General features: G+C 39.3%; 1 protein-coding gene across 1 annotated transcript in view; it reads left to right on the forward strand.

Moving 5' to 3' along the window:
• VWF (von Willebrand factor) overlaps positions 1-23,630 on the forward strand; it is a 146,727-nt gene extending 123,097 nt beyond the window's left edge. The window contains exons 43-51 of the mRNA XM_075719955.1: positions 3,314-3,424; positions 4,791-4,974; positions 5,879-5,919; positions 10,814-10,930; positions 14,244-14,342; positions 15,089-15,217; positions 16,921-16,960; positions 21,496-21,593; positions 23,442-23,630. Coding sequence (XP_075576070.1) covers positions 3,314-3,424; positions 4,791-4,974; positions 5,879-5,919; positions 10,814-10,930; positions 14,244-14,342; positions 15,089-15,217; positions 16,921-16,960; positions 21,496-21,593; positions 23,442-23,630 — 1,008 coding nt within the window. The remainder of the gene's footprint in view (positions 1-3,313; positions 3,425-4,790; positions 4,975-5,878; positions 5,920-10,813; positions 10,931-14,243; positions 14,343-15,088; positions 15,218-16,920; positions 16,961-21,495; positions 21,594-23,441) is intronic.
• Positions 23,631-23,904: the final 274 nt, after the last annotated feature.

Below are 23,904 nucleotides of genomic sequence, written 5' to 3' on the forward strand. Positions count from 1 at the left end.
TGCATCCTACTGGGTTTTTCTCAGACTACTGTTGCCATTTTCATTCTCTTTGCCTCCTCCAACCCTCTATACATACTATCATCTCAATATGTAAAAGGAAAATACTGGATCCTCCTTAAAAATACTATGTTGAGGAATAATCTCCATTCTTTCTTTCCTGCTTTGTTGGCCAAAAGGCACCTGACAGAGTTTTCTGCCCAAAACCTTAGCATCCATGAAAAGATGAATTGTGTATCCTGAGCAACTGCAGAACAAAAGAGGGAGTGTAGAAATATGCCAAACCATAGCCTGTGTGGATCCCTCCGGTAGTCTTGAGTAGGCAATGAAACCAAAATGTGCGTTCTCTGAATGCTACAGAATTAATCCACATTCTCCTTTTGTTTGTTGCAAGCCAAGCCCCAGTTCAAAAGTGGGCAAAATTTCCCCCCCCCCATGTAGAATGTCTTAATCCATATGCTTTCACCCTCCATGTGGGAGATCAGCTTCATCTCAGCATTTGTATTTGATAAAACAGCCTGATCTGGCGGCATAACTGAGCACTCACCAGGTTCTCTGTCGCAGCTGCTGATTATCACTCCCAAGTCAGCCACGTGCACCTGTTCAAATGCGAGGGGTGCCTTGTGTTGCCTTATCCCTTACCTCCTGGGGCATGGGGATTTTTTTAGTGCTGTAGACTGTGATATGCCTCTCAGTGTCACAGACGGTCAGATACTTCCCAAGGGCTGCTTCTGAGTTTTAATTCCCTGTTTGAAGTTTGAACTCGGTGGTTAAAAAAAAAAAAAAAAAAAAAAAAAAAAGGGCAAGATGTGGAGGAGGAATAAAGCAGCAGATCCAGTCCAGAAAAAGCAGTAGACAAGCAGAATATTGCCTATACGTGGATCCTTGAACAAACCATGACAAACACTGGCACCTCTATACGCTAGTGTCTATATGCTAGAAAATGAAAAATAATGAAGGAAGAGACCGATACTGCTTACTCTGCTTAGTTTGATCTAACATTAACCTTCAACAGCACAGTATCTGAAACTTGTCAGATGTTCATGCTCATAGATTGTGCAGCTCAGGTATAATCCTGGTAGCATGTACTCTGTACATGAGTTATCTAACTGGAAAACAAAAACCCACAACAAAAAACCACCTCAAAATGCACAACACATTTTCCTTTTCTTAGATGTAATATTAAACATTACATGTTTAGAATTAAACATAAAATAAAGCTTTATTTATTTCCATGGGCCCAAATTTCCATGTTGTGAGTACAAAAGGTGGGTTTTTCTGATGGTGAATTATTTCTTATGCTATGGAGGATCTGTGACAGCAGGGAATCACTGTCCACCTTCTCCTCAAGTACAGATGGCTGCTCTGCTTTTTGAGGAGCTCATGAACTGCTGCAGTTTGCAGGTTTGTCTTCTGAGACAGGTTTGTAGGCTGCGGGGGTTCAGGGGCTGCTTTAGGAGGAGCTCAGCAGGCGCTGAGGTCAGGAGCTGTGATCTCCTGTATGTCTTCCCCTTAGGAGTCAGAGCCCCCAGAGTTTGAACACACCGAGCACCCAAAGGGCCACTCAGGCAGGTTGAACTGTCCAAAACCAACATATTTGTCCGTGCCTTAGGAGTGCAAATCACACCTGGAATCTGCTGTGTAGCACCTTTTTGTTTGCACTTTAGAGGGCTCTGTTCAAACCAACTTAGTGAAATTTGGGTCCTGCAGCTGGATTTTGCTTAGTCAGGATGCTGAGTTTATTCTGGGCACAAACAGCTCATGGATTTTTATTTCTCTGTGTTTGCCACTAAAATAAAAATTTGCATCCCATACTTCAGATACTGCAGACATGCATTTAGCAGATAAAAGTCATGTAAAGCAAAATGTTCAACAGCACCACTTTCCCCACAAAGCTAGGTCTGGTATTACATTGTATGACATTATAAAAAATGCACTTCCATATGAAAGCGTGCTGATTGTGGAGGTTTGCTATTGTGCTTCATATTGCAAATCAAGGACAGTTCATGAAGGGAGGGAGCAGTTGGGAATACTTCAGCAATTTCAGTTCAAAGGAGTTGACCAAAATAAAATTATGCTTATTTTCTTTGGCATTTTTCACACAAACAATATTTTCTTTGACAGAACATCTTTCCTTCAACTCTCTATTGAAATCAGAGTTATACTTTGCCCTTTGGAGACTGCCTAGCTATTAAATATAGAAAATATTATTTCTAATTAGAATAAAGCTCCTTGCTTTCTTTCACTTAGATATTCCAGTGTTTAAATATTTGACTAGTTGCTTCAGGAGATGAAAAGATGAAATAATCAGTCAGAACTGGTCCTTGGACTACATTCCTGACCAACCCTTTCCCTCTGCTTCAGCACACAGCAATCAGATGTCTGAATGTGCTCAGACTGAATCCTAACCTTGAAGGCTCAGGAATGGGAAGGGGAGTTATGAGTGCTGATTAACATCCAAGATGCCACTAGAACAATTTTTACCTTTAATTTTCTTTTGTATAATAGAATTATATTAAAAAAAAGAAAGTATTTTTTAAATACTTTTGCAATCCTTTGTAGGGCCATATTATTGGAAAGACTTGCTCTTTACAATTGCTAATGCATAAAAGAAACTGCTCACACACAATAAACTAACATTTGGAAATGACTGCTGTTTAATGCTGTTGAAATAGCTCAGGGTCCTCTGAAAGGATTTTTCTTTTACCTCTTCCCTTTCCATTTCTGTCTGTTTATAGCGTTATTCTTTTCTGCTTGTGGCAAATCTTCGTGCTATTACATATTTGAGCAGATCCTAGCAAAAGGAAAAGGGTTTTTTGTGATTTCAGATTTCTGTCTTTCTGTCTGTCTGTCTTTTTAAATGTTAGGCACCATCAACATTTTCTGCACTCCAAGAAGGGGTGCTCAATACCAGATTAAAGCAGCTGATATCCTTGCAAGACTAGCCCATTAGTTGATTTGCATGACCTGAAGAAGGGTAGTACCTAGAGTTAGTTGATGTAGCTGAAGTGAATATGTCTTCAAAATAAATATTAAGAAGGAACTAATGAGATAAGAATTTCTACCTCTAATGTGTGCAAATTCATTTTTTTTTTTTTGGACAAATGATGCTAACGATGTAACAGGATGATGAGCTGGGTGGACCACTTGTGTGTTTTGTAATAGCAGTGTGTGGCTTTACAGTTCTGTTTTCAAACTCCACTTTCCATAAAAAGTTGCTAACATTAAGCATTTATCCCAGTGTTTTCTTTTAGGATTAATCTTCTCATTTGTCTTCTATTCCTGGATCAGTCAGTCCTCTTCTTTCCTCCCACAGGGATACAAGTATATCATCCAGGAAGGGGAGTGTTGTGGGAGATGCCAGAAGACTGCCTGTGAGGAGCAGCTATTCTGGTCTCGGGGTGATGCAGATCCTCGTTTGCACGAGGTGAGGTGGCAGTGGTGTGGACACTTCCTCTTCTAGCAGAAGTGCCCTGGAATTATTTTTGTGCTCCAAGGAAGGACATGAGGAGGTTACGTGTTACTTCTACATGGCAGGCAGCACTGAAAAACAATTTTTTTCGGGGGCGTGTGACTTACCCACTTGGTTCTAAAAAGCAAACCCTCTCTTCCATTTTCAGGCTCTGAGGAAGAAATCTGTTTATGTAAAATTAGTAATTTCACAAATGCTAGCGCAAAAGAATATTAACAGGTTATACTTCTCTGGCTGTAAGCTATTTGTTTAAATTATTCCCAATTAATTTGTATTACTCTACGGATAACAGGCGAGGGGGTAGTGGATTGCTTGAATTTCCTCGTCCTATTCAAATAGAACATCCTACTTGGTACACACTGAAATATCAGGAAGTAAATGAGGATAGAAACACGAACTATTCTCTGGTTGCTAAAGATGATTGCTCCATGTCAGATCAGACTGCAGTGGTCCAGGCCATGCTTGTTCTCTGCTCAGAATAACAGTTTATTTTCAGCAGTGTGCCTCTTCCCCTAGGATTCAAAGAACCCAACAGGAAGTGAGTGCATGCAACAGCCATTTAAAATGTGCTGCAGATACCCTACCACTCTGGAAAGCTAGGTGGATATTTGTTTCCTTTCTTGCCTTCATTTTTCATTCCTTCAGCCTGTTCAGTTTGTTCTGTCCCTAACCTAACCACCCTTGGCAAGCCTTTGCCTGCCCCAGTAGCATTAAATTGCTTAATCCTGTGCAGAGCTTTGGATTCAACAAAGGCAGGAACAGCAAGTAAATATGTTTAAAATAATAGACCTTCTCCTCATCTTTTCTTCCCTAAGTGTTGTTTGTTATAGTGTGTCTGCATTTTCGTCTACATCTCACTTCCACGTTTGATATTAACTTTTAAATAATTTCTTCTACAAAGGCAGTCTGCTGCTGCCTTTTCAAAAGTTAATGTAACATTTTGCAGCCTGCCTCTTCCCTGATTTTACCAAGGGCATTTCTTAATGTGGATCAATATTCTCCTCTGCTTCATAAAACAAGCCTTCAGAAGGCCTATTTTAATGTCACACTATGTCTTACTGATTTTGGTTGTCCTAATGGAGCGATAGATCCTTATACTCTGCTGTCCCTTTCTTTCTGTGTCCTCTTTCAACTCTTCTGTCAGACTGTTCTCTAAACTGACTGTTGCGGTAAGGATTTGTGGAGAACTCTGGAGTGACAGTGTTCCTGACACAGTAAACGTGCTTTTTGCAAACCAGCGTGTTGGCTGTGGTGGTCTTCCTGCTATCCAGTGGCACAAATACTGCTGCCTATATTTAATCCTTTTACAATTTCCCATCAGGTTGGCACAGAGTGGCGATCCCCCTTCAATCATTGCATTATCAATGAGTGCGTCCGGGTGAACAATGAAGTCTTTGTGCAGCAAAAGAATCTTTCTTGCTCTCAAATGGATGTGCCTGACTGTCCAGAGGGAACTGAACTACGCTGTGACCAAATAATAGACTGCTGTCCTTCTTGCAGATGTGGTAAGGTTTTGTGTATGACAAACAGAATCACTGGAGAATGAATCACCTCATGCGTTGATCTTCTGTTTCTCAACAGCAATTTCAAAAGTGCATGTTATGCAAGTATAGTACTACTTTGAAGCGGTCTTGTATAATTTAGACATTGAGTACAATAGTGCCTGCTGTTATTACTTTCTCTTTACAAGGTGTTCACTACCTCTTTTTGAACTACTTACTGTTGAAACTATTTTTCATTGCATCAGAGAGGAATACCAGGCTATGTGTCTACAGCGCTAGCCTGCATTGGTAAGCATTTAAAAGAGTTCTTGAGATGCTTTTGGCCTGGGAAGATTCAATGCTCTCCTCGGGGCCTGCTATGAACCGGCAGTTTGCATGCAGCCATGCTGTCTTCTGCATGTCTCTGAGCATTGTGGCTATGGCCATTTCCTAGCATAGGCTTGGGTCAAAAGTCCAAATCAGATGATTTGGCTAATTGGCCTCAGTCTGGGAAGACTCTCTAGTCAGGTTTAATTGACAAGTATGTATGCAGTCACAGGGTGAGGAGCTAGCAGTGGAAAGAGGAGGAGAAATAAGCACTGTAACTTGCAGAAAACCTGTGAGTGCATCTTCTGTGAGTGCAAGGCTTGCACTGGAAGGGAAAATCTACATTGTGCCATGTACTTGTTAAAAAACAGCTCAGCAAGGGATATTTGGAGGGTGGAATTCAGGATAGCTCTGACAAATTGTTACCTTTCAAGGTGTAATGTAAGAGGGCTCAATTATGCCTCTTTACAGTGAAACTGGATCTAAATGTCCTCAGCTGGAACTCTAATATTAAAGTAAAAAAAGCATACCTGTGGTTTATTAAATCTCACTAATGTTACGATAATGGTAAAGCTAAATGGAGTATTATCTTCTTTTTCAGTACCTCTGGATGGTTGTCCCTTGAATGGCACTGTTGTTGGGGTAAGACATGATTCCTTTTATTTGCTCTGATGGTAAGATATCTAGATATATAAATGAGCTTTTGAAGAACTTGCCAGAATACAGATAAGTGTACAGGGCAGCTTTGTTCAGACAGAATCTCTGCAAGTGGGACCTTGGGGTAAAAGCAGTGGCAAGGGGCTCAGCACGTGTGTATCCAGTTCATGACCCTGCCACAGTCCTCCTGTAAGACAATGAGTATCTCTGCAAAATGGGGACAGTAATGTTTCCTTATCTTGAAAGGATGCTTGAGAAAAGTGCTTAGAAACTGTGGTAATCTGCGTTGTGTCATGACTTGCAGGCTACCAAACACACAGGAAACTCTCTGCAAGGGATAATCTCAAAAATGATCCTTGCCCACCTTGGGGAAGCAAAAACTTCCCGTATTCTACCTAGAGGATAAGGCAGATTAAAAAAGGATGGAGACTCTTGCTCCACCTGTGTGGAAGGAGGGGTATCCCTCCTTGGCTATTAGTAGGAACAGGAAAGCTGAGCTTCCTCACTGTTTGACCTCTGTCCCCTTTCAAGATCCCTGCTGATATGCCCTCAGAGGAAATTTTTTTCTCAAATGCATATTTAATGGATAGATTAAGACATGTTTAACCCAGCCTATGACAGTGGGAATGATGGGAGTTAAGGATCTGATCTCATTTATGCCGAATTTATCTTTGGAGAGCTCTGTCAATTGTTCATTGTTTCCCTAAATCCATATTCTGGCAGCACCTCTGGTGTCAAAGAGCTCTAAATATTCTCATCATTCCCTGGGGAAACAGGTCCTCTTTAGTCATTTAACCTAACTTTTAACCTATGTATTCCTGCATTGTCAATGTATGTCTGTCTTTTTTAATTTATTTAAAAGGTAAATTTACCCAAATCTCTTTGGACTTTTGAAATATGGCAGAGAGAACCTTTCTCCATCTATTTCTTGTGGTTTTGATCTTTTAATAGGTGATGGGCACAAGTTTATCAGTTTGTTAGAGCTAAAGCCCTGTCATCAAGCATTCGTCATTCTGTGTGGGGATTACTTCCCTGTAGAATTAAATCCAAGAAGTAACTCTGCCTTTCTTGTCAGAACACTGGGAGAAGGATTTTAAAGTGGCAAAATCTGAAATAATCTGTTTTCTCTTTGATTCTTCTATTTGTCTCCTCTATAGTATGTTGTCAAAACTAGTTGTGGCATTTTCTAAAGACCATACTTGTAGAGAATGTCATGCAGTATAGTAATTGCTAGCTCCTGCCACCTCCTGTTATATAGGATATGCATATATATATGTGTATATTCTGTGTTGTAAAACGAAGTTGTCTTTCCAGTTGTATGCTGTTCTTCCATGAACAACTGTGATCCACTAGTTTTTTTCTCTTCCAACAAAATGTTTACCTGATCTGTCAAGTAAAGTCTTTGTTCTATTTTCAAGTGAAATGAACCATAAGCAAATTTTGAAACAAAATGTCATGTCGAAGGCAAAATGAGAAGTATCTGTATTTTGAAGACTTAAAAATAAATTATTTCAGCTTCTACAATATTGAAAATAATTCCTATCTTAAAATCTTCCCAATTTGGAATGAATTCATAAAGTGTTTCAGCGGACACAAAGCTACATTTTGACTCATTCTTATTTTCTATCTGACTATATATAAAAGCTGTCTTTAATATTTTTTTTAATACAGCTTTTAAAATGTGTTATTGTTCTTCCTGACAATTGAACATTTTATCAAACACTGCTTGGGCAAGGTTTTGAGGGTGTAGGTAGGCCCCAGCTGTTAACGTTACTTCTGTGCCTTTGCTGTTGCAAGTGTCAAGCATTACTGAAGTTAGCATTCAACAATGCAGTTACCAAAATATTTTCTCAGGATGGAGAGTGTGAAATTCAAGTAGAGATATAATCTTGGAAGATTTCTAAACAAAGTGGCCATTTTGATTTAAAAAAAAAAATGAATTAGAGTTTATATTAGAACTTGTCATAAATTAATGAACTTTTCAATTAAACTAGCTTCATTTAATGACTTACTGTAAGCTAATTAGTTATATGTCTGAAAGCTTTTAGGCAGCTGGCGTTACTACAGCTTTGTCTTACGCTATTCTCTACTTCAATGACTGTTCCAGAGTTCTGGTCAGGAAGGAAGATGTGGTGTCCACAGGAGTTTATACTTCCTGGATTTCAAAACCTTTATTCTGGGTTGTTTAAGAATAGGTTTCAATTTTCATTTTATATCAAGGGAAAACTTTGCTCCATTAACTCATTCACTGAATAGTTCCAAGTTTTGAGTCTTTTACTGCAGTTCTGTTAACTGACTGTGTCCTTAATCCCTTTACATTTTGTCTTGCATCTGGTTACCAATATTATATTCCAGTATTTGGTGTATTGCGTTCACTCCACTGTTCTTAACAATGCTGTGGGCTTTAACTGCAGAATTCCAAGCAGGTGGCTGTATTTACCAAAAGGATTATCTGTATCACTCATCTGTTTTCCCAGGCTTTTACTGAGTGGCATTTTTGAAGGAGATCTGAGTAGATTTGGGCTTCATGCAGGTTATTTTGGTTGCACTGACTAACACTGGGTTAGCAGATGTTGACATTTCATTCTTAGTTTGCCAAGAAAACACGATAGATGTATTACATAAAGGGGAAAAGATGTATCAATCCATTATTTCACTCATTTCTGTCATGCTAAGCTATGTTTGTTCACAGAAAGCCATTGTTAAAGCCATTTGCATGCTGATCCCTAAATACATTAAATAAATATCATAGAACTAAGCTGTGATGCAAATTTTGGGTCAAGGTAAGACTTTCCCCAAAAAGTTCAAGGCACTTGTATGTGAGGATTTTGTTTCAACATGTCTCTAGCAAGCCCTATGTTCCTGCTCATAACAGTGATTTTAGTATAAACTCAACTTTATCTGTCTTTTTTGTATTTAATTGGAATGTTAGCACTATTAGAAGATCCAATGAGGATATCAATTGTGATATTAATTGTAATATCAATTGTGGCTTTATAGATGCTTTCTTCCTGATGTGAAAGCCTAGAGCTACTGAGGCATTCTATGATAAGCACTTACTTTTAGAGGGCCTGAATTAAGTACAGTTATAGTAGTAAACAAAACCAAACCAAATATCTTTTGAAATGGGTCACCATGATGAGGACATCTCCCTGATTTGCAAGGCTTCTGAGTGTACAAGCACATGCATGTGTGGAGCTGCTAACCAGCAGAGCAATACTAGTGTCAGTGGATTGAATGCCCTTGTGAGGCCATGTAGTCTGTACTAGAACTATCACTCCGGTGTCCGAATGCTTTCCAATGTTGAGAGTAAACAAGAAGTCTAGTCTTTCATATGACATTTGCTATCCTCTCCCACAGGAAATTGTTATGTGTGTCCTCATGCCTGCATCCATTGAGGTCTTTAAACCCTCCAGATTAATGACCTATATAATGACCTATGTAGTTTGCTATAAAAGGTTAAACCAAGAAAGCTGAAGGGTTCTGTGTTGAGGTCTCAAGCTGGGTTGTTAAAAGACAGGGATCTCCCCATTGGTATTACCACCCCATCATGTTTTTGTGGAGATCTTTTTTTACAGACCACCACAAAACAAGAAAAAAGTTATTGCTGGTGCTTTATAGAAAACCACTGAGCCCTGAGGACCTCTGTTGTGCTGGGGTGCAGAGTAAGAATGAAATGAAAATTCTTTAATTAGAACATTTGTCCTTCAGTGTATATGTCAGAGCATTGGCTCTGAGCTACCCACAAACCTATCACCTTTACACTGTTACTCTGGCCAGCTTCTTGGTTGTGCTCCATTTGTTCCATGGGTGTTTACTAGTGTGGAACAAGAAAAAAAGGAATTTGAAGATATGCATAGTATGTAGCATGGGAAATTCCTGTTCCAAATGAAGTCAACAGTGAAATTCCATTGACATTTGAAGCACTGCTCAAAGCTTTTATAATGTAGTGATATTCAGTGTCTATTTATTAGGTTTTAGAAGTTCTTTGTGAAAATCTTTAATAGGCTCCTTCCATTTTGTCCATTCAGCCGTAGTGGTTTAATATTTTGAAGTTGAAATGAAAGGCTGCGCACTTGGAAAGCAGGAAGACTTTGTATTTAGAATTCCTTTCAGTGCTAGGAATCCAAGTACTAACTCCACATCCTTTTGTTTCCCATTTAATAGTTTGGCATTTTCCTCTGTATATTTTAAATGCCATTTTTGCTTGCTTTGAAAAGGTGATGCAATCCAGCAAACAAGGTGCTGGGGAAGAGCTCAGGGAATTTGAATTGTGTGCCAGCTCAGACACTGATTTGCTTGTAACTATGGACAAGTCCAGTTCTTCACTCAGTAGTTCTGTTTGGTTTTTTTTCTTTCTCCTGTCTGAATTTTAAGCTTTTAAGCCTCTAGAAATTCTAAGCAGTGTTATTACAAGAACAATAACAAGTAATTTCTGTTGATGATGGGTTGCGATGGCTCGAGAATAAAAACTTGGTGGCAAACCAATTCACTACACTAGGAAAAAATGAACTGGTGGCAACCACCTAACACAGTCAGGATAGCTCATGATAAGATCTTCCTCATCACTTTCAAGGATTTCTTTCTTGGTTGCTAGCTTTTAAGCAACGAAATAAGAAATGCCAATGCCATTTCACAGATTAAGGAATTCTAAAGGGCTTACTTGAAAAATAGCCTCAAGCTATGCTGCTTGCTGTGGAATTACAGATGCAAAAATTTGGGTCTCTGGAAAGTGGGGGCATCAGTTTTCTGTTTTCTCTTGCGAAGAATTGCAATGCAAGATTTAATGAAAGAGATTTAACCTAGATAAAATTGCTCATTTATTTGAGTTTTGCTGAAGAGACAGTCACTGACTTACAAACTGGTTCTAATGTTTCAGCCATGGAGACGCCTGATGGTGGATCAATGCACAACATGTCTCTGCTCCCTCCAGTCAACATCTTCTCGGAGATACACTCTGACGTGTACAAAATTAAGCTGTGAACCATGCCCAGTAGTAAGTGCAAGTGGTCTGGATGTTCTGGTTAAGAATGTGTCTGATGAGAATATTTATTGTATACACCAATTTATGTTCTGTATAACTCTGGGACCTGTTGCCTTTCTCCAAGATTTTCTGAGAAGTTCTTGGCCTTGTATTCTTCTTTCCCTGAATTAGATCAAATATACCCAATGTGATCTATATCCACATTGTAGGAAAAGGTAACTTTTCATAGTACTCGGGTCCACAGGAACTTTTATTTGTGTTTAGTTCAGACTACTTACCATCAGGGCAAAATAAGTTTTGGCATATCGTTGGCAATAGGAGCTGCTGTGTCTCCTTTCCTACAGTATTATCTGTCCCTCCATGGACTGGCAGCTCAGCCAGATCGCCATTCTTCAGGGCTTTCCTGTGACTGTTCCAAATTGTCTAATAGCTGAGCTCAGTAATCTTCCTGGTTCCCAACCATGCCTTAGATGATTTGAGTTGATTGTCCCCATCAGTTCCACTGGCCTTTTTGAAGTCTTTGCTGCTGCTTTGCTGCCATTATCTGCAAGGAATAAGCTTGGCTGGGAAAGCCAGAGGCAAAACCCTTAATTGGTTTAGTGGTGGACTTGGTAATGTTAGGTTAATGGATGAACTGGATGACCTTAAAGGTCTTTTCTGACCTAAACGATTCTGTGATTCTATGATTCTGTGAAATAGCTCCTGTTTTTACTCCACCAACAGTGTGACCTGAGTGCCTGACTAGTTCTGCTCAATCATGTAGTTTTCTCTCTTAGCACTAATACCTCAAGTGGAAGCTAAGCAAGTTGCAGAGGCTGGCTTAATCTCCCCCTGTCCGAAAAGCACAGACCAGCAGCTAAGGTTTACAGAAAAAGACTTAAATGCCCCCTCCTCTTCTGCCTTTCCCTGGATAATGGGCCAGTGGGCCCAACCAAACCCAGGGCTTGTGGAAGCAGTGGCTGTTGCACCAAAAAGCCCCATTTCGAACATGATGATACAGGATTCTGGGCTGATATCCAGGAGAGGCATAGATTGATAGGGTCCCTGCAAAAGAGAGGGGCAGAGTTTTGGATGAGTCCAGTTTTCAATCCCTAAGTAGAACTGGAAAGGACAATATAGTAAGTCAAGTTTCTGTGGTTTCATCTTTACTAATAAACTAAACAGAGCAAGACTGCAGGCTCAAATTACATCCTGCAACCACTTATCTTGATGAATTGTCAGCAATGTCTGAGCTGGCCTGTTCTAACTAGCAAACCTCCAGATAATGCCTGGGCACAGGTCAGTAGTTAGGACAACCCAAGGCCAGCCTGTTTTGTGGGGATAATACATTTTAGGCATGCATATGTGTTCCACTTGTCCACAGGGCCAGAAGACTGGCCTTGACCCCCTTTATTTGCTGGTATGGATGTAGCCCGTGACAAAAGGGAGAATCTGGAATCCTCTGTGTGGTTCTGGACACTAACATCACCCCTCCTGTAAGGTATGATTATAGACACAGGCTTCTGAAAGGAAAATAAACGGCCAAGCTCAGTGCTGAGCATCTTCCTCACTTCCACAAATATAACCTGGCAGATCAATGAAAAAAACCCAGATACACTAGAATGAATCTGTGGCCAGAAACATGTGTGAATATGTATGTTCCCACACAAAAATACACAATTCTTGCTTTCCAATGTAAGAAGCCAGCTGTAGAAATTAAAGGCATCAATAAAAAACATGGTAAAAAAAATGGGGAAACATTCCTCTCCTCCTTCTTTCACCACCCACACAATTCCCAAACAGGTCCTTTCCCCCACCTGACCCAAAAGTACAAACTAAAAAAAAACCCTGAAGAAAGGGCAATTTCCGGTTGGGCCTATTAAGCGCTGTGAACTTATGTTCAGGAGATGTGCAGCTACCCAAGGGAGGTTGCAGGTCTAGGTGTATGTATCCCTTTGTACCCATTGTAACGAATCTGTGGAGCTTGAGGGGAAAAAATATCAAATAAGATACAGAATGTCTTCATCCCCCTAAGGCCAGTGGGATTCACACACATACTTGGGATCTTTCCTGTCTCAGAGTCATTGATTTCATGGTATACCCAGATTAAAAGCAATTTCTTCATAATGGATAAAAATCACGGGTTTAGAGTATATAGTCTCTCAGGAGCACCTGCTTTCTACTGGATGCTGAAGCTGTGAAAGTAAACACAATGGTAATTGAAGTGCAGCCAACTGCAGCATACTCTGCTCATCAGGGTCATTTTTTTTTGGTCATTTTATGACCTACTTTAGGTGCTTACATTTTTGCTAGTAGAGCAAGTTCACCTAAATAACAATGAACTATGTCTTCTTCCAATGATTTAATAGTAACCCCCCACCCTCCCCAAATTCTTTTTCTATAAAAAACATATGGATAACATGCATGCCTTCACTCAACCAGAAAGTGTTTGTTGTCTTAAAAATGTTCAGCTCATCATAAGCAGCTGTTGGTTATGTGTAGCAGCTGGAGACATTACTGTGGGACACTTCATGTGTTAACTCAGTTCCTTTCTGGTTTGTTTTTTTTTTTTCTTTCCATTATCCACTCTATACCTTTCTTCCTCTCCATCTAGTGCTGCTCATTTTCCCATGCTCCTTTCCCTGCCACTGGTTTTCCTTCCTGTGCCATTTGTGGGTCTCCATTATTCCTTTCTTCTTTCTCTCTTTCTCTCTTTCTTCATTTTTTTTATATCATACCCTCTCTGATGCTCTTTTTACTTTCTTGTTTTATCAGGCCATTTTCTTTTTCTTTCCATAGTCCAAATTTTCCACCTTAGCCTTATTCTCCCCTTTCCCTGCCCACTGCTTACCGGCTATCTTGCCCTTTTCTCTTAGTTTAAGCACTGTAAACTACTTTTCCAAGTTGCACTGTGTAGTATTCATTAGCTTTACAGAGAAGCTCCTGCACACCACAAATATGAACTGTATGTCACTCAAAACATTTTAATAAGTTTCTTACACTGTCCTAGTGTCATGTGTTGTTTAGTGGTCCTGACCTTGCAACTGTTATAGTCAAAGAATATTGAATTTAGTGGACACAGGAGGCTTTGTATTTGGAAATAAACTTCTCTCTCCATTGCACAATAAATCAGTACAAGAATTAATGCCAGCCTTTATAAAACACAAAACAAAAGTATGCAACTAATTAGATTAAGCTAGTGTAGTCCTACTCTTTAAAAGAGTATTTTTCTGGCTATCACTTTGTCCACTGAGTTTTTTTTTTAAAAAAAAAAACCCTCCTCAAATAAGTGTAGGAAGCATGCTTAAAACAAAATAAACCCAGAAAAATGTCCTTTACCTTCTAGAATTACAGAAGGCAGGAAATCCCTGGCTCTTGCTGTGGAAAATGTGTGCCAACTTCATGTGGCATTAGGCTGAGAGATGGAAGGCTTAAATACCTTCAGGTAAGTTTTAAGCACTCTTTCTTTTATTTATGAGTAAATGTAAATGTAGCACAGACTTCTGGTGAACCCAAGGAAATGGCCTCAAGTTGCACCAGGGGAGGTTTAGACTGGATATTAGGAAAAATTTCTTCACTGGAAGGCTTGTCAAGCATTGGAACAGGCTGCCCGGGGAAGTGGTTGAGTCACCATCCCTGGAGGTATTTAAAAGACGTGTAGACGTGGCACTTAGGGACATGACTTAGTTGTGGACTTGGCAGTGTTAGGTTTACAGTTGGACTCAATGATCTTAAGTCTTTTCCAACCTAAATGATTCCGTGATTCTATGTGGGGGTGTGGTTTTATGTTTTTTGTTTTTTTTTTAAAGAAGCTCCCAACTCAGCCAGAAGTTAAATGTTCACATATACGTTTCTTAAAAGACAATTCATAAACCAAACTCCCCAGTTTCTCACTTAGACAAGCTTCTCTTTTAAGTTAATGGAAATTTCTTTCCTGTTAAGAGCTGAAAAAAGTCAAGTTTTGGCAGTCTTGACTGAGCTGTAATCAATATGGCTATGGAAGTAAATAGAAGATTATGACTTTGTTGATAAAAAATCTGTTTACTAAAGATTTCCATGTTTTATAAACTTCACCACCATGGTACAGTAATTGAAATATCAGTAAAGGAATAGTCAGGTTGTATAGTATCCTGAAAGCTTACTGTCCCATGTTGTTTCTGTGTAAAGCTAACAGTCCTTAAATCTTTACAGCCAAATGAATCACTTCAGGATGGCTGTGATAATCACTCCTGTAAAGTAAATGAAAAAGGGGAATTTATCTGGGAAAGGAGAATCACTGGCTGTCCTCCATTTGATTCTAGAAGATGTTTGGCTGAAGGAGTAAGTAGTGAAATGGGTCCTGTTTCCAGGTTTCCTAATAGACTCTGTCATGTTTATGGTTCTGTATATAGGTACCTTATGTGTATTAGGGTGGGAAACCCCAACCCTCTCCCAGCACCTTGGCTAAACTGAATTTGAACTTTCTTTGAAATTCAGAAAACTGTAAGTTTTCTTTATTTTAAAAGATATGCTGGTTTTATGTGGGACTACACTGCAGGGGTGATGCTGAGCTTGCAGTAATTCTGTTCCATATGAAGCAGCAAACGTAAGAAAGTGGTTGTTCTAACAATGTTTTCAGTTTGGTATCCAGAGCAAAACTGTGCGGATAATTACACAAACTGAGAAAACAGTCACATCACCCCCTTTTTTCCTATGAATATGCATATGAAATGCTAAGACATTTTTTCTCTGCCCTCGTATGAGGTTAGGGAAAGGAATTTTCACAGTGCTGTAGGAAGAGCTCAAACTTCCACATTTGCGGTTGTTTGGTATAGTGGTATAATAAAAACCCTACTCAACATGTCCACCCATCTTTCCTGTCATTTGAGGTTAGCCATACACTGAGGAACAGAGTGCAGGTCGGGGTGTAGCACCTGGGGTCCTGCTTTTGCTTATCTAGCATCACACAGGTGTTTATGTCCACCTGTCCCCATTTTCTTGGGCACAACAGGAAGCAGGCAAACCTTCAACAGAGCCTGTGCCCAAACCTCTCTCTACACACACATGAAGCAAATGGAGGATTTGATATGTATAATGCAGGAAGAATAAAGCTTCTACAGTGCTTTTCTCACTTTGTGAAATCAAGTTATATTATACAAACAAAGATTTAGAAAAATGCTGGATTATGTTACAGGCTTGGGTTTATTATCATATTCTAAAGGTCTTCATTGAGAATCAATGAAGAATAATTTACTTTTTAACCAGAACTTCCCAAACTGCATTTCTTCTCCTCCCATCCAAAAAATTGAACTATTTCAGCTATAAAATTAGTGGTTTCATCTAGTTACAGATGGGAAGTTTAGGTTTTTTTAATTAAAAAAGTCTCCAAACTTTTGCATGTAAGTTCAGGTGTGTAATGCAACAATAGCATCATCCTGCAGTATAAATATTTCTCCATTTTTCCTTTCACTGTGGGTTTTCAGTAATTTTCCACCATACATATATTTCTGAGAATTATTTTCTACATGGTAGTAATGAAACAAGAAAAATAAAATTTTTGGCTGTTAAAACTTACTTGACAGCTGTGATATTTTATGATGATTTGCCTGTACATTTTCAGCTGTTGTGGAATAGGCATGCTTTCATCTATATTGCTAAAAAAATCAAGAAGGACTGTTTAACCTCCTTTCTTAAACAGACATGAGACTTGAATGCTATTGGTGTTATCACTCTGCTTCCCAGAAATTTATTTGTATTCAATGTCTTTACTTTAGAAAGCTCCTAATATAAGGTGAAAGCAATATTTTCAGGTGTTGAAATTGGTAATATAATAAATTATTTCCAATCAGCTATCAACAAATATAATCAGAAGTTCAAAACCTTAAAATGGATAAAGAGATGATTACTAATGTATTTTTGTACAATATAGAAATACAATTTCCTTGCCTAATACCCTGTTTTAAACATCCCTTTGTATTCTTCCAGCAGAACAAATGTGTGTTACTTGTGCCAAAACAGAAGTTTTCTTTTTTTTATTGTTTTAGGGCAGAATTGCAAAAATTGGCAATACCTGCTGTGACACATGTAAGTAAATAAGCCAAAACTCTTGTATGTAAATTGCAGAGAGTTTAAGCTACTGTGTAAGGAGCTACATTTTGCATAAGATGCAGTTTAATGAGACAGCGCTAAGCAATGTGGTTAAAGTAAACCATCAAACAAGTCTGCCCTCTGATCGGGATACTGCTGTCATGTTTTGTCCACTAGAACATGTGTTTTGACAGTATTCACAAGTGCTTAGAAAGAAATAGACACTCTCCACATTTTATGCAGATGTTAATTATAAATGTTTTATTTTATTGTTCATCTAAAGATAACAGGAACAGTATTGCACACAGAGGTTGACAAGTCACATAACCCGATACTGAATATGTGAGGCAACCACTTCATGAATAATCAATCAACTTAAAATGAATTTAGAATTAAAAACCTGGTGGCAGTAATGTAATTTTGATTGGTTTTCAATAATGCAATAACCAAAAAATGGTAGGGGAAATGCTTGTCAAAGGTGCATTCCTACTGATGCCTGACCACATCTTAAATACGGCAGTTAAGGAGTCAGTCTTGCAGCTCTTCATTCAACAATGCATGAAGCATCACTGTGTAGATAATCCAAATGTCAGTCAGGCTGTAAGTGTAGGAATGGTTTGCTTGCAGGACAAAGGATTGTAGGGTTGGGTTCTCATTTCTAAAATGAATCTCTGATGCTTTTGTGAACAGACGACCTCTTGGTTTTCTCCTTTGTCAGTAAAAAATTAATAATACTGTAGCTCTTTTAAAGTAAAAGAAAAAAAAACCCAAGTAACAGAAGATTGATGTTCTCTTTTAAGGTCAGAATATCAACATCTTGCCTGTGTTCCGTTATCTCTTTTTTTTTTTTTCTCCCCTTTTTTCTTTTTTTCCTCTGTGCATGCACTAATAAATAAAAGATGGCCAGCATAGCAGCCCATCACCACACTGGCACAGTAACTGCTGTAATAATACTCCTGATGAGGGACGTTAACTCCTAGAGAGTTTGCAGCTATTGCCTGTCTGTATAATCTGGCTTTGGAAATAGAAGTCAGAAAGATATTGAGATAGACTGTCATCAAATGGCTGAAACAGGTAATTTAGTTAAGAAAGAGTTAATCTACCAGGCTTCAAGTAAGGATTATTGAAAATTATTTATTAAAAAAACCCAGATTTTAAGATTTAAAAGACAGGGTGGTGGGCAGGCTCTACTAATTCAGAATGCCTATGACTGCAATTGAGGAGAAACCCAGTTCCAAATGAACACAGCTTAATACATCTATTTATTTAACAGTTATAGTGATTTAAAAGTGAAACCTCCTTGCAGCAGCAAAAGCAAACTGATCTAAGTGCAATAACACGTGCCTAAAACCAACCATGTTGTATGGGCCTTCAAATCCTTATTCCTGTTGATGTTTGCTTGGATATAGCTCAAAACTGAAAAGTCCCTTAGTACAGCGCAGTCCTATTTCTGGTTTCTTCTCTATTCAGGACTCTTCGTAAGGAAAAAGCCAACAGACCGCATCCAGCCAACTAACCGCGGGTTATCAGCTGAAGGACAGTGATTTGAATCAGACAGACGCTTCTAGATACCAAACTCTCTTTCTCTCTCCTCTGTATTTATATCTTTCCACCAGGGCGCTCAGTAGCAACATGCAGTCTGTTTACATACTCTACAGGGAACACCAAGGCTTGGCAAAGCTGCTGTAAAACCAGAGTAATTTCATTATTCTTAAAAGTCAGATAAAAGAATAATCAGTTTCTTATGGACACAGAGACTTAGATATAGGTTACATTGCCTTCTCAGGTCTTGAGAGAGTTTGTCTTTCAGACACCTCGGTACCATAAAGAATTGGGCAAAGAACTTGTTCTCTCAAGTTCAAAGCACAGTTCAGGGTGATGCTTTTGGTTCAGTAGAGTCCTATTTGGCTTTGAGCAAAGATTGTTTAAGAAGCCAGCTTCCCTTTCTATGTTATGCCTTGGCAGTTGGAGTTCATTAGTGTGTCTGAGAGCATTGTTCCAGGTTTTAAGTATGTAGGAGCACAGAAGTGAACAGGCTTATTTTCTCATTAGATTTTTGTGGTACTAACAAAGGACTTGATTATTTGCAAAGGATATTCCTTATTTTCCTGCTTAACAAAGAAGTTGCATCTCCGCTTCTTACCTCTTTTCCCTGTTAATCTCAATTGCATATGTCTTGTTAAGTTACAAGCACTTGCCTTTTGCCTTTTGCAAAGGAGGCACAGTCTACAAAAAAAGTAAATGAGAGTAGTAAAGTAACTCAAGAACAAGTCAGTAAGTCAGGATCAAAAAGGTGATGAAGCTGTTTTGAGTCTGATGACAATTATTTTGTTTGGGCTTTTCAGTTGTGCAGATACAATTGTGTATTCCTTCCAGGCTGACAAGTTTTATCAAATGAAGTGATGAAGTAACTAAGAGAGAGCTGGCAGTTCCAGCCCTGGAGCCAGAAACAATTTTCAAGCTCTATTTTTTTTTTTTTTTTTTTTTTTAAATGAAATGTAAAGCCTTAGCAAGGAACAGAGCCAATTTGGTATTAACATGCCCATGGAAAACATATTGAAAGCTATGTTTGCTGCTAGGAAGATGGATACGTTTCTCTCCAATTTATCTATCTACTTAGTTGTGCACTTGGTGAGCTGAATTCCTTCAGCGCTTTGAAATACTGTTGTGTAGTATGTAAAAAAAATAGTCCAGTATTCTGGTAAATATAGAAATTCCATTGTTTAGCTAGAAATGAGTGAAAGTAGGAGCCTGTCTTTACACAGAGGTGTAGCACCATATTAACACTACAAAGAACTGCTGGTTGCAGTGGGTAAAATACCCACTTAAAAAAGCATTAGCTCTTTCACAAGTCTTTCGATGTAGAACGAAACAGACAGGAGTGTTCAGAACAAAATATTCTGGATTAGTCTGTATTTGAGCATGTCGATGGCAATGCTCCCTTTGAAAGTGGAGGAGCAGAGTCACTGTCGACTACTGCAGTTAACAGACCATAGCAAACCAACCTCACTTCACAAAGAGGGATCAGGAGATTCCCTGAGCTTGCACCCTCCACACATAACAAATCCAGACGTACTGCCTCTTATGTGGATTTCTCATTAGATGGAAAAAACCAGGGAGAATTTACCTAACACTAAGAGCAAAAAGTATTGGAAAACAAGTATCAGAGTATTTAATGACTTACTGAAGACAGTGGAAAAGTTTCCCTTGACCTAAAATTAGATTTTTGCAGAATTAGTTTTCTAATTTTTTTTCCCTAGTTTTTCTTTTTGCCACATTAGTTTTCTGCAAAATCCACCACATGTGCAAGGACTCTTAGGAGTTGTCAAATCTTGGAGCCTGATAGAGGTGAGGCTGCCACAGCTCCATGTCCCCAGGTCCAGGCAACAGTGAGGCTGAGCATGTATCCCAATAGGCACACATGCAAACATGGGTATACAACATGCACACACACATTCTTTATGTACACACAGAGAAACATTCAGTACTCTGGCAAACACAAACAGCACCCACATTCTCATCCTGATCTCCCCTCTGGCTGATCAAGATGAAAGTCCTTAGTGGTCTTAGGCACTCGCTCTGTCTGGTCCTGCATCCCTGCTAACCTACACTAATGGGCCCTATGACCTGTGGTCCAATTCCAGTGGCTGGCACTTATGCCTCCATGCACACACACATCCACACAGAACACAGAGTCCATAGAATCGTTCACCAAGGACAAACAGTTAGAAATGGAGTTTAATAAGAAGACAGGACAGACTGCAGTGATCAAATGTAGGGCAAGGTCAGCAGCTGTTTAACATGCAACCATCCCCCTTTATGCCTTTATCCATCCATTTTGCCATGCTTGTTCCTCACCAAACCACCTTAATCCCTCTCTTCCCCCACCTTTGGTTCCTCCCCTAAAAATCCCATGATAAGTGAGTCTTGTAGAATCCCAAAATGTTCTTCCCTAGTATTGCATAAGGAGTCCCATACAATCCTGAAGGCAGTGACCCACCTCAGTCTGTAAGGTGATCTGGGTGGCTGCTCCCACTGACTCATCTTGAAGGGCATCATGCCAAGACAATGGGATCACTCTGCTGTGACAACCCGAGGAATAGCCAGGTCGGGGTGCTCTGTTTCTCTGACTAGGTTATTGGGGTTCCCATGTGTGTCATCTTTTTCCTGTGCACCTGCTTGCCCAATGTACCATTGAACTACCTTTAAAAGGAGAGTTATCTAACACAAAGCCAACAGGTAAAAGGCAGATGTTAGGTGGCAAGGTGACTTTAAAACAAAGCAGTCAATTGAAAAGAAACATGAGGGAAACCCTGCTCTCCAGTGGAATTTTAGGGCTGTAGTGTGACACAGTCACACAGCTCTACATTAATTGCTCTAAGACGACACATGGAATTCTCTTGCTAGGGATCTTACCAGTAATGACATCTCACTAACAGCAATTTCAGTAATAAGGGAAAAGGAGTTAAAAACCCCAATTGTTAGCACTGTCAAACACTTCTTTTTTTTTTTTTTTTTTTTTAACTTGGTAGGTGTGGAAGTGGAATGTCGACCAGTAAGTACCAGACTGCAGTATAGGAATATCAACGGATGTGTGGCTGAAAAGGAAGTGCCTATTTCTCATTGTGAGGTAAATAACAAAAGCAACCCCCACCCCGCCCCCAAGACCTGCCCTTGCCCCTTTCTCTTTTCGACAAGGGAAGCCTTGCCTGCACTACAGTTTCACTTCAGTAAGTGGAGCATCAGTTTCTGTGCTTCTCATTGATTCACTTGAACAGTGTAAACCTCATTGGCACTCATTTCCTAAAGTGATGCTGAACTACCTCTGTTCAAGCCAGCATGAAAAAAGGCATATATGTTAGACATAAAGGCTTTGTTCATACCACGCTCCTTTGCTTCCATCAGAAATTAATAACTCTGAAGTGGTTTTGTTAGGACTTTCTACATAAAAAAAAGAATTTTAATCTTATTATTAATGAAGCTGATTTTCAGATCTGAGTCTACAGTTAAGCACACATATCCCTCTTCAGGCTCTGAAGTTGATTTATGAGTGTAAATAGGTATTTAGATGCATGATACTTTAAAAGACATTTAAACTTGAGTGCTATGATTTGACTTCTGTGCTATATAAGCTCTATGACTCCTCTATTAGCCCGAGCACTAAGCTGTTGTGTTCTGCATATCTTGTGCATTTCTTCCATAATCAGATTAAAAGTTTAATTTCCTGCCCATCACTGCTTACACCTTATAGGGCAACTTCCATTTGAAACAGGAGCATGGCTTCCGTTCTGGATGTTCCCATCTCTCTGAGACTGGGAACCAAAGATGACATTCTGTTCCCAGACTGGGTTGTAGCAGGACAGCTGCTCAGTCTGACATAACCAAGCTTCAGGCAAGGATTGTATACAGCCCTTGCATACAATCCAAACTATGGCATGCAAGGGTGGCAGTCAAGAAGATGGCTTGCACCCAGCCCCTTAAGTATTCTTTTAGTTGAGGCAGTAGGCAAAAGAAGACTCTCTCTTTCCTATGACTACTGGGAAAAAATGGGAAGAAAAAGGAGAAGTATTAAGCGCATACCTGCCCAGGCTTTTCAGATAGCTACCTGGCAAAGTGCCTTCATTTGCTACACAAGTCTTAATAAGAATGGAAGCTTTAAGAACAACAACAAAACCACTTACCTTTCATTAAAAAAAAAAAAAAAAAAAAAAAATTATTGCCCTCTTGTCCTGTCCACAAAGTCAATGATAGTCAGGTCCTTAGCCGTAAAGTCATATGTACTGAAGTTTCCCCTGCAAAAGTACAGATTTTATATTGTGAATCTGACCATATATTGAGTAAAGTAAACACTCCTGCTATAGCTGGTATTGAGTACAGTTTTCCTAAAGTCCTTCCTGATAATGCTATGCCATTTTTTTGTATTAATCTCAGAAATAAGCGCATAGAGCCACAAAAAGAAACGGACTCTGACAGAGTTTGATGTGGGGCCATTTGTTTTTACGTCATGAAAGCTTATAGCTACAGGCATTGACAGCTCAGTCTAAATTAGTAAAGTGGCCAGACAAGTAGAACAAGGAAAAATAGCAACCAGCAGGACAACAATGAATGTGCGGCTTCCAACATTTGGGCTAAAGCACTTTCCGAATGCATGATCTCATACAGCTGAGACGATAACCATATGTGCTTAGAAGCCAACACAATAGCCCTGGACATCAACTATGATATTTTAAATTATAGGCTTTTTTTGTGTGACCAGTTCTTTTACCTCTCCTTTGCTATGCTTATGCTCATAAGACATTACTCTTTGACCAGCACCCTACAGTGTGGAATCAGATACCTGTTTCTGAGTTTATGTTTTGTAGCAGAGCACTGAACTCCAGGCAAAGTCATCCACGGATGTTTTGAAGGCAAGAACCTGGATTCTGATGGCACTGAGGTCTGGCACTGCTCAAACTTGGTATCTCTTTCTCCCATTTAGGGCAAGTGCAGAAGCAATACCAGATACTCTGTTCAGACAGAGAAATGGGAAGACCTGTGCAGCTGCTGTACAGCCATTCAAACAACCATAGTCACAATCCCCCTCCGGTGTGCCAATGGGACGGTGGTGCAGCATTACATCCCTTCTGCCTCACAGTGTGAATGTTATTCTCGGAAGTGTACAGACTGAATATTTCTAAGAAGCCCAGTTGTGTAATCTCAAGTTTTATGATGAAGGAACTTTACAGTGCAAGCCTCATTTTCTCTCTGTAGACAATTTTATCCAGTAGAATCCTAACTAACTAATTGTATCAACATAGCAAACAATAAAACTTACTAGCACAACAGAGCATTTTCTGATTATTCTTAGAGTTGTTTATAGATAAGATATTGCAGATTGTATTGTCCTCCATCTTCACCATGGAAAGTAATCCACATTATTAAAAAAAGCAAAAAAATGCAAA

This window comes from Pelecanus crispus, chromosome 1 (assembly GCF_030463565.1).
Source record: "Pelecanus crispus isolate bPelCri1 chromosome 1, bPelCri1.pri, whole genome shotgun sequence".
Taxonomy (NCBI): Eukaryota; Metazoa; Chordata; class Aves; order Pelecaniformes; family Pelecanidae; genus Pelecanus; species Pelecanus crispus.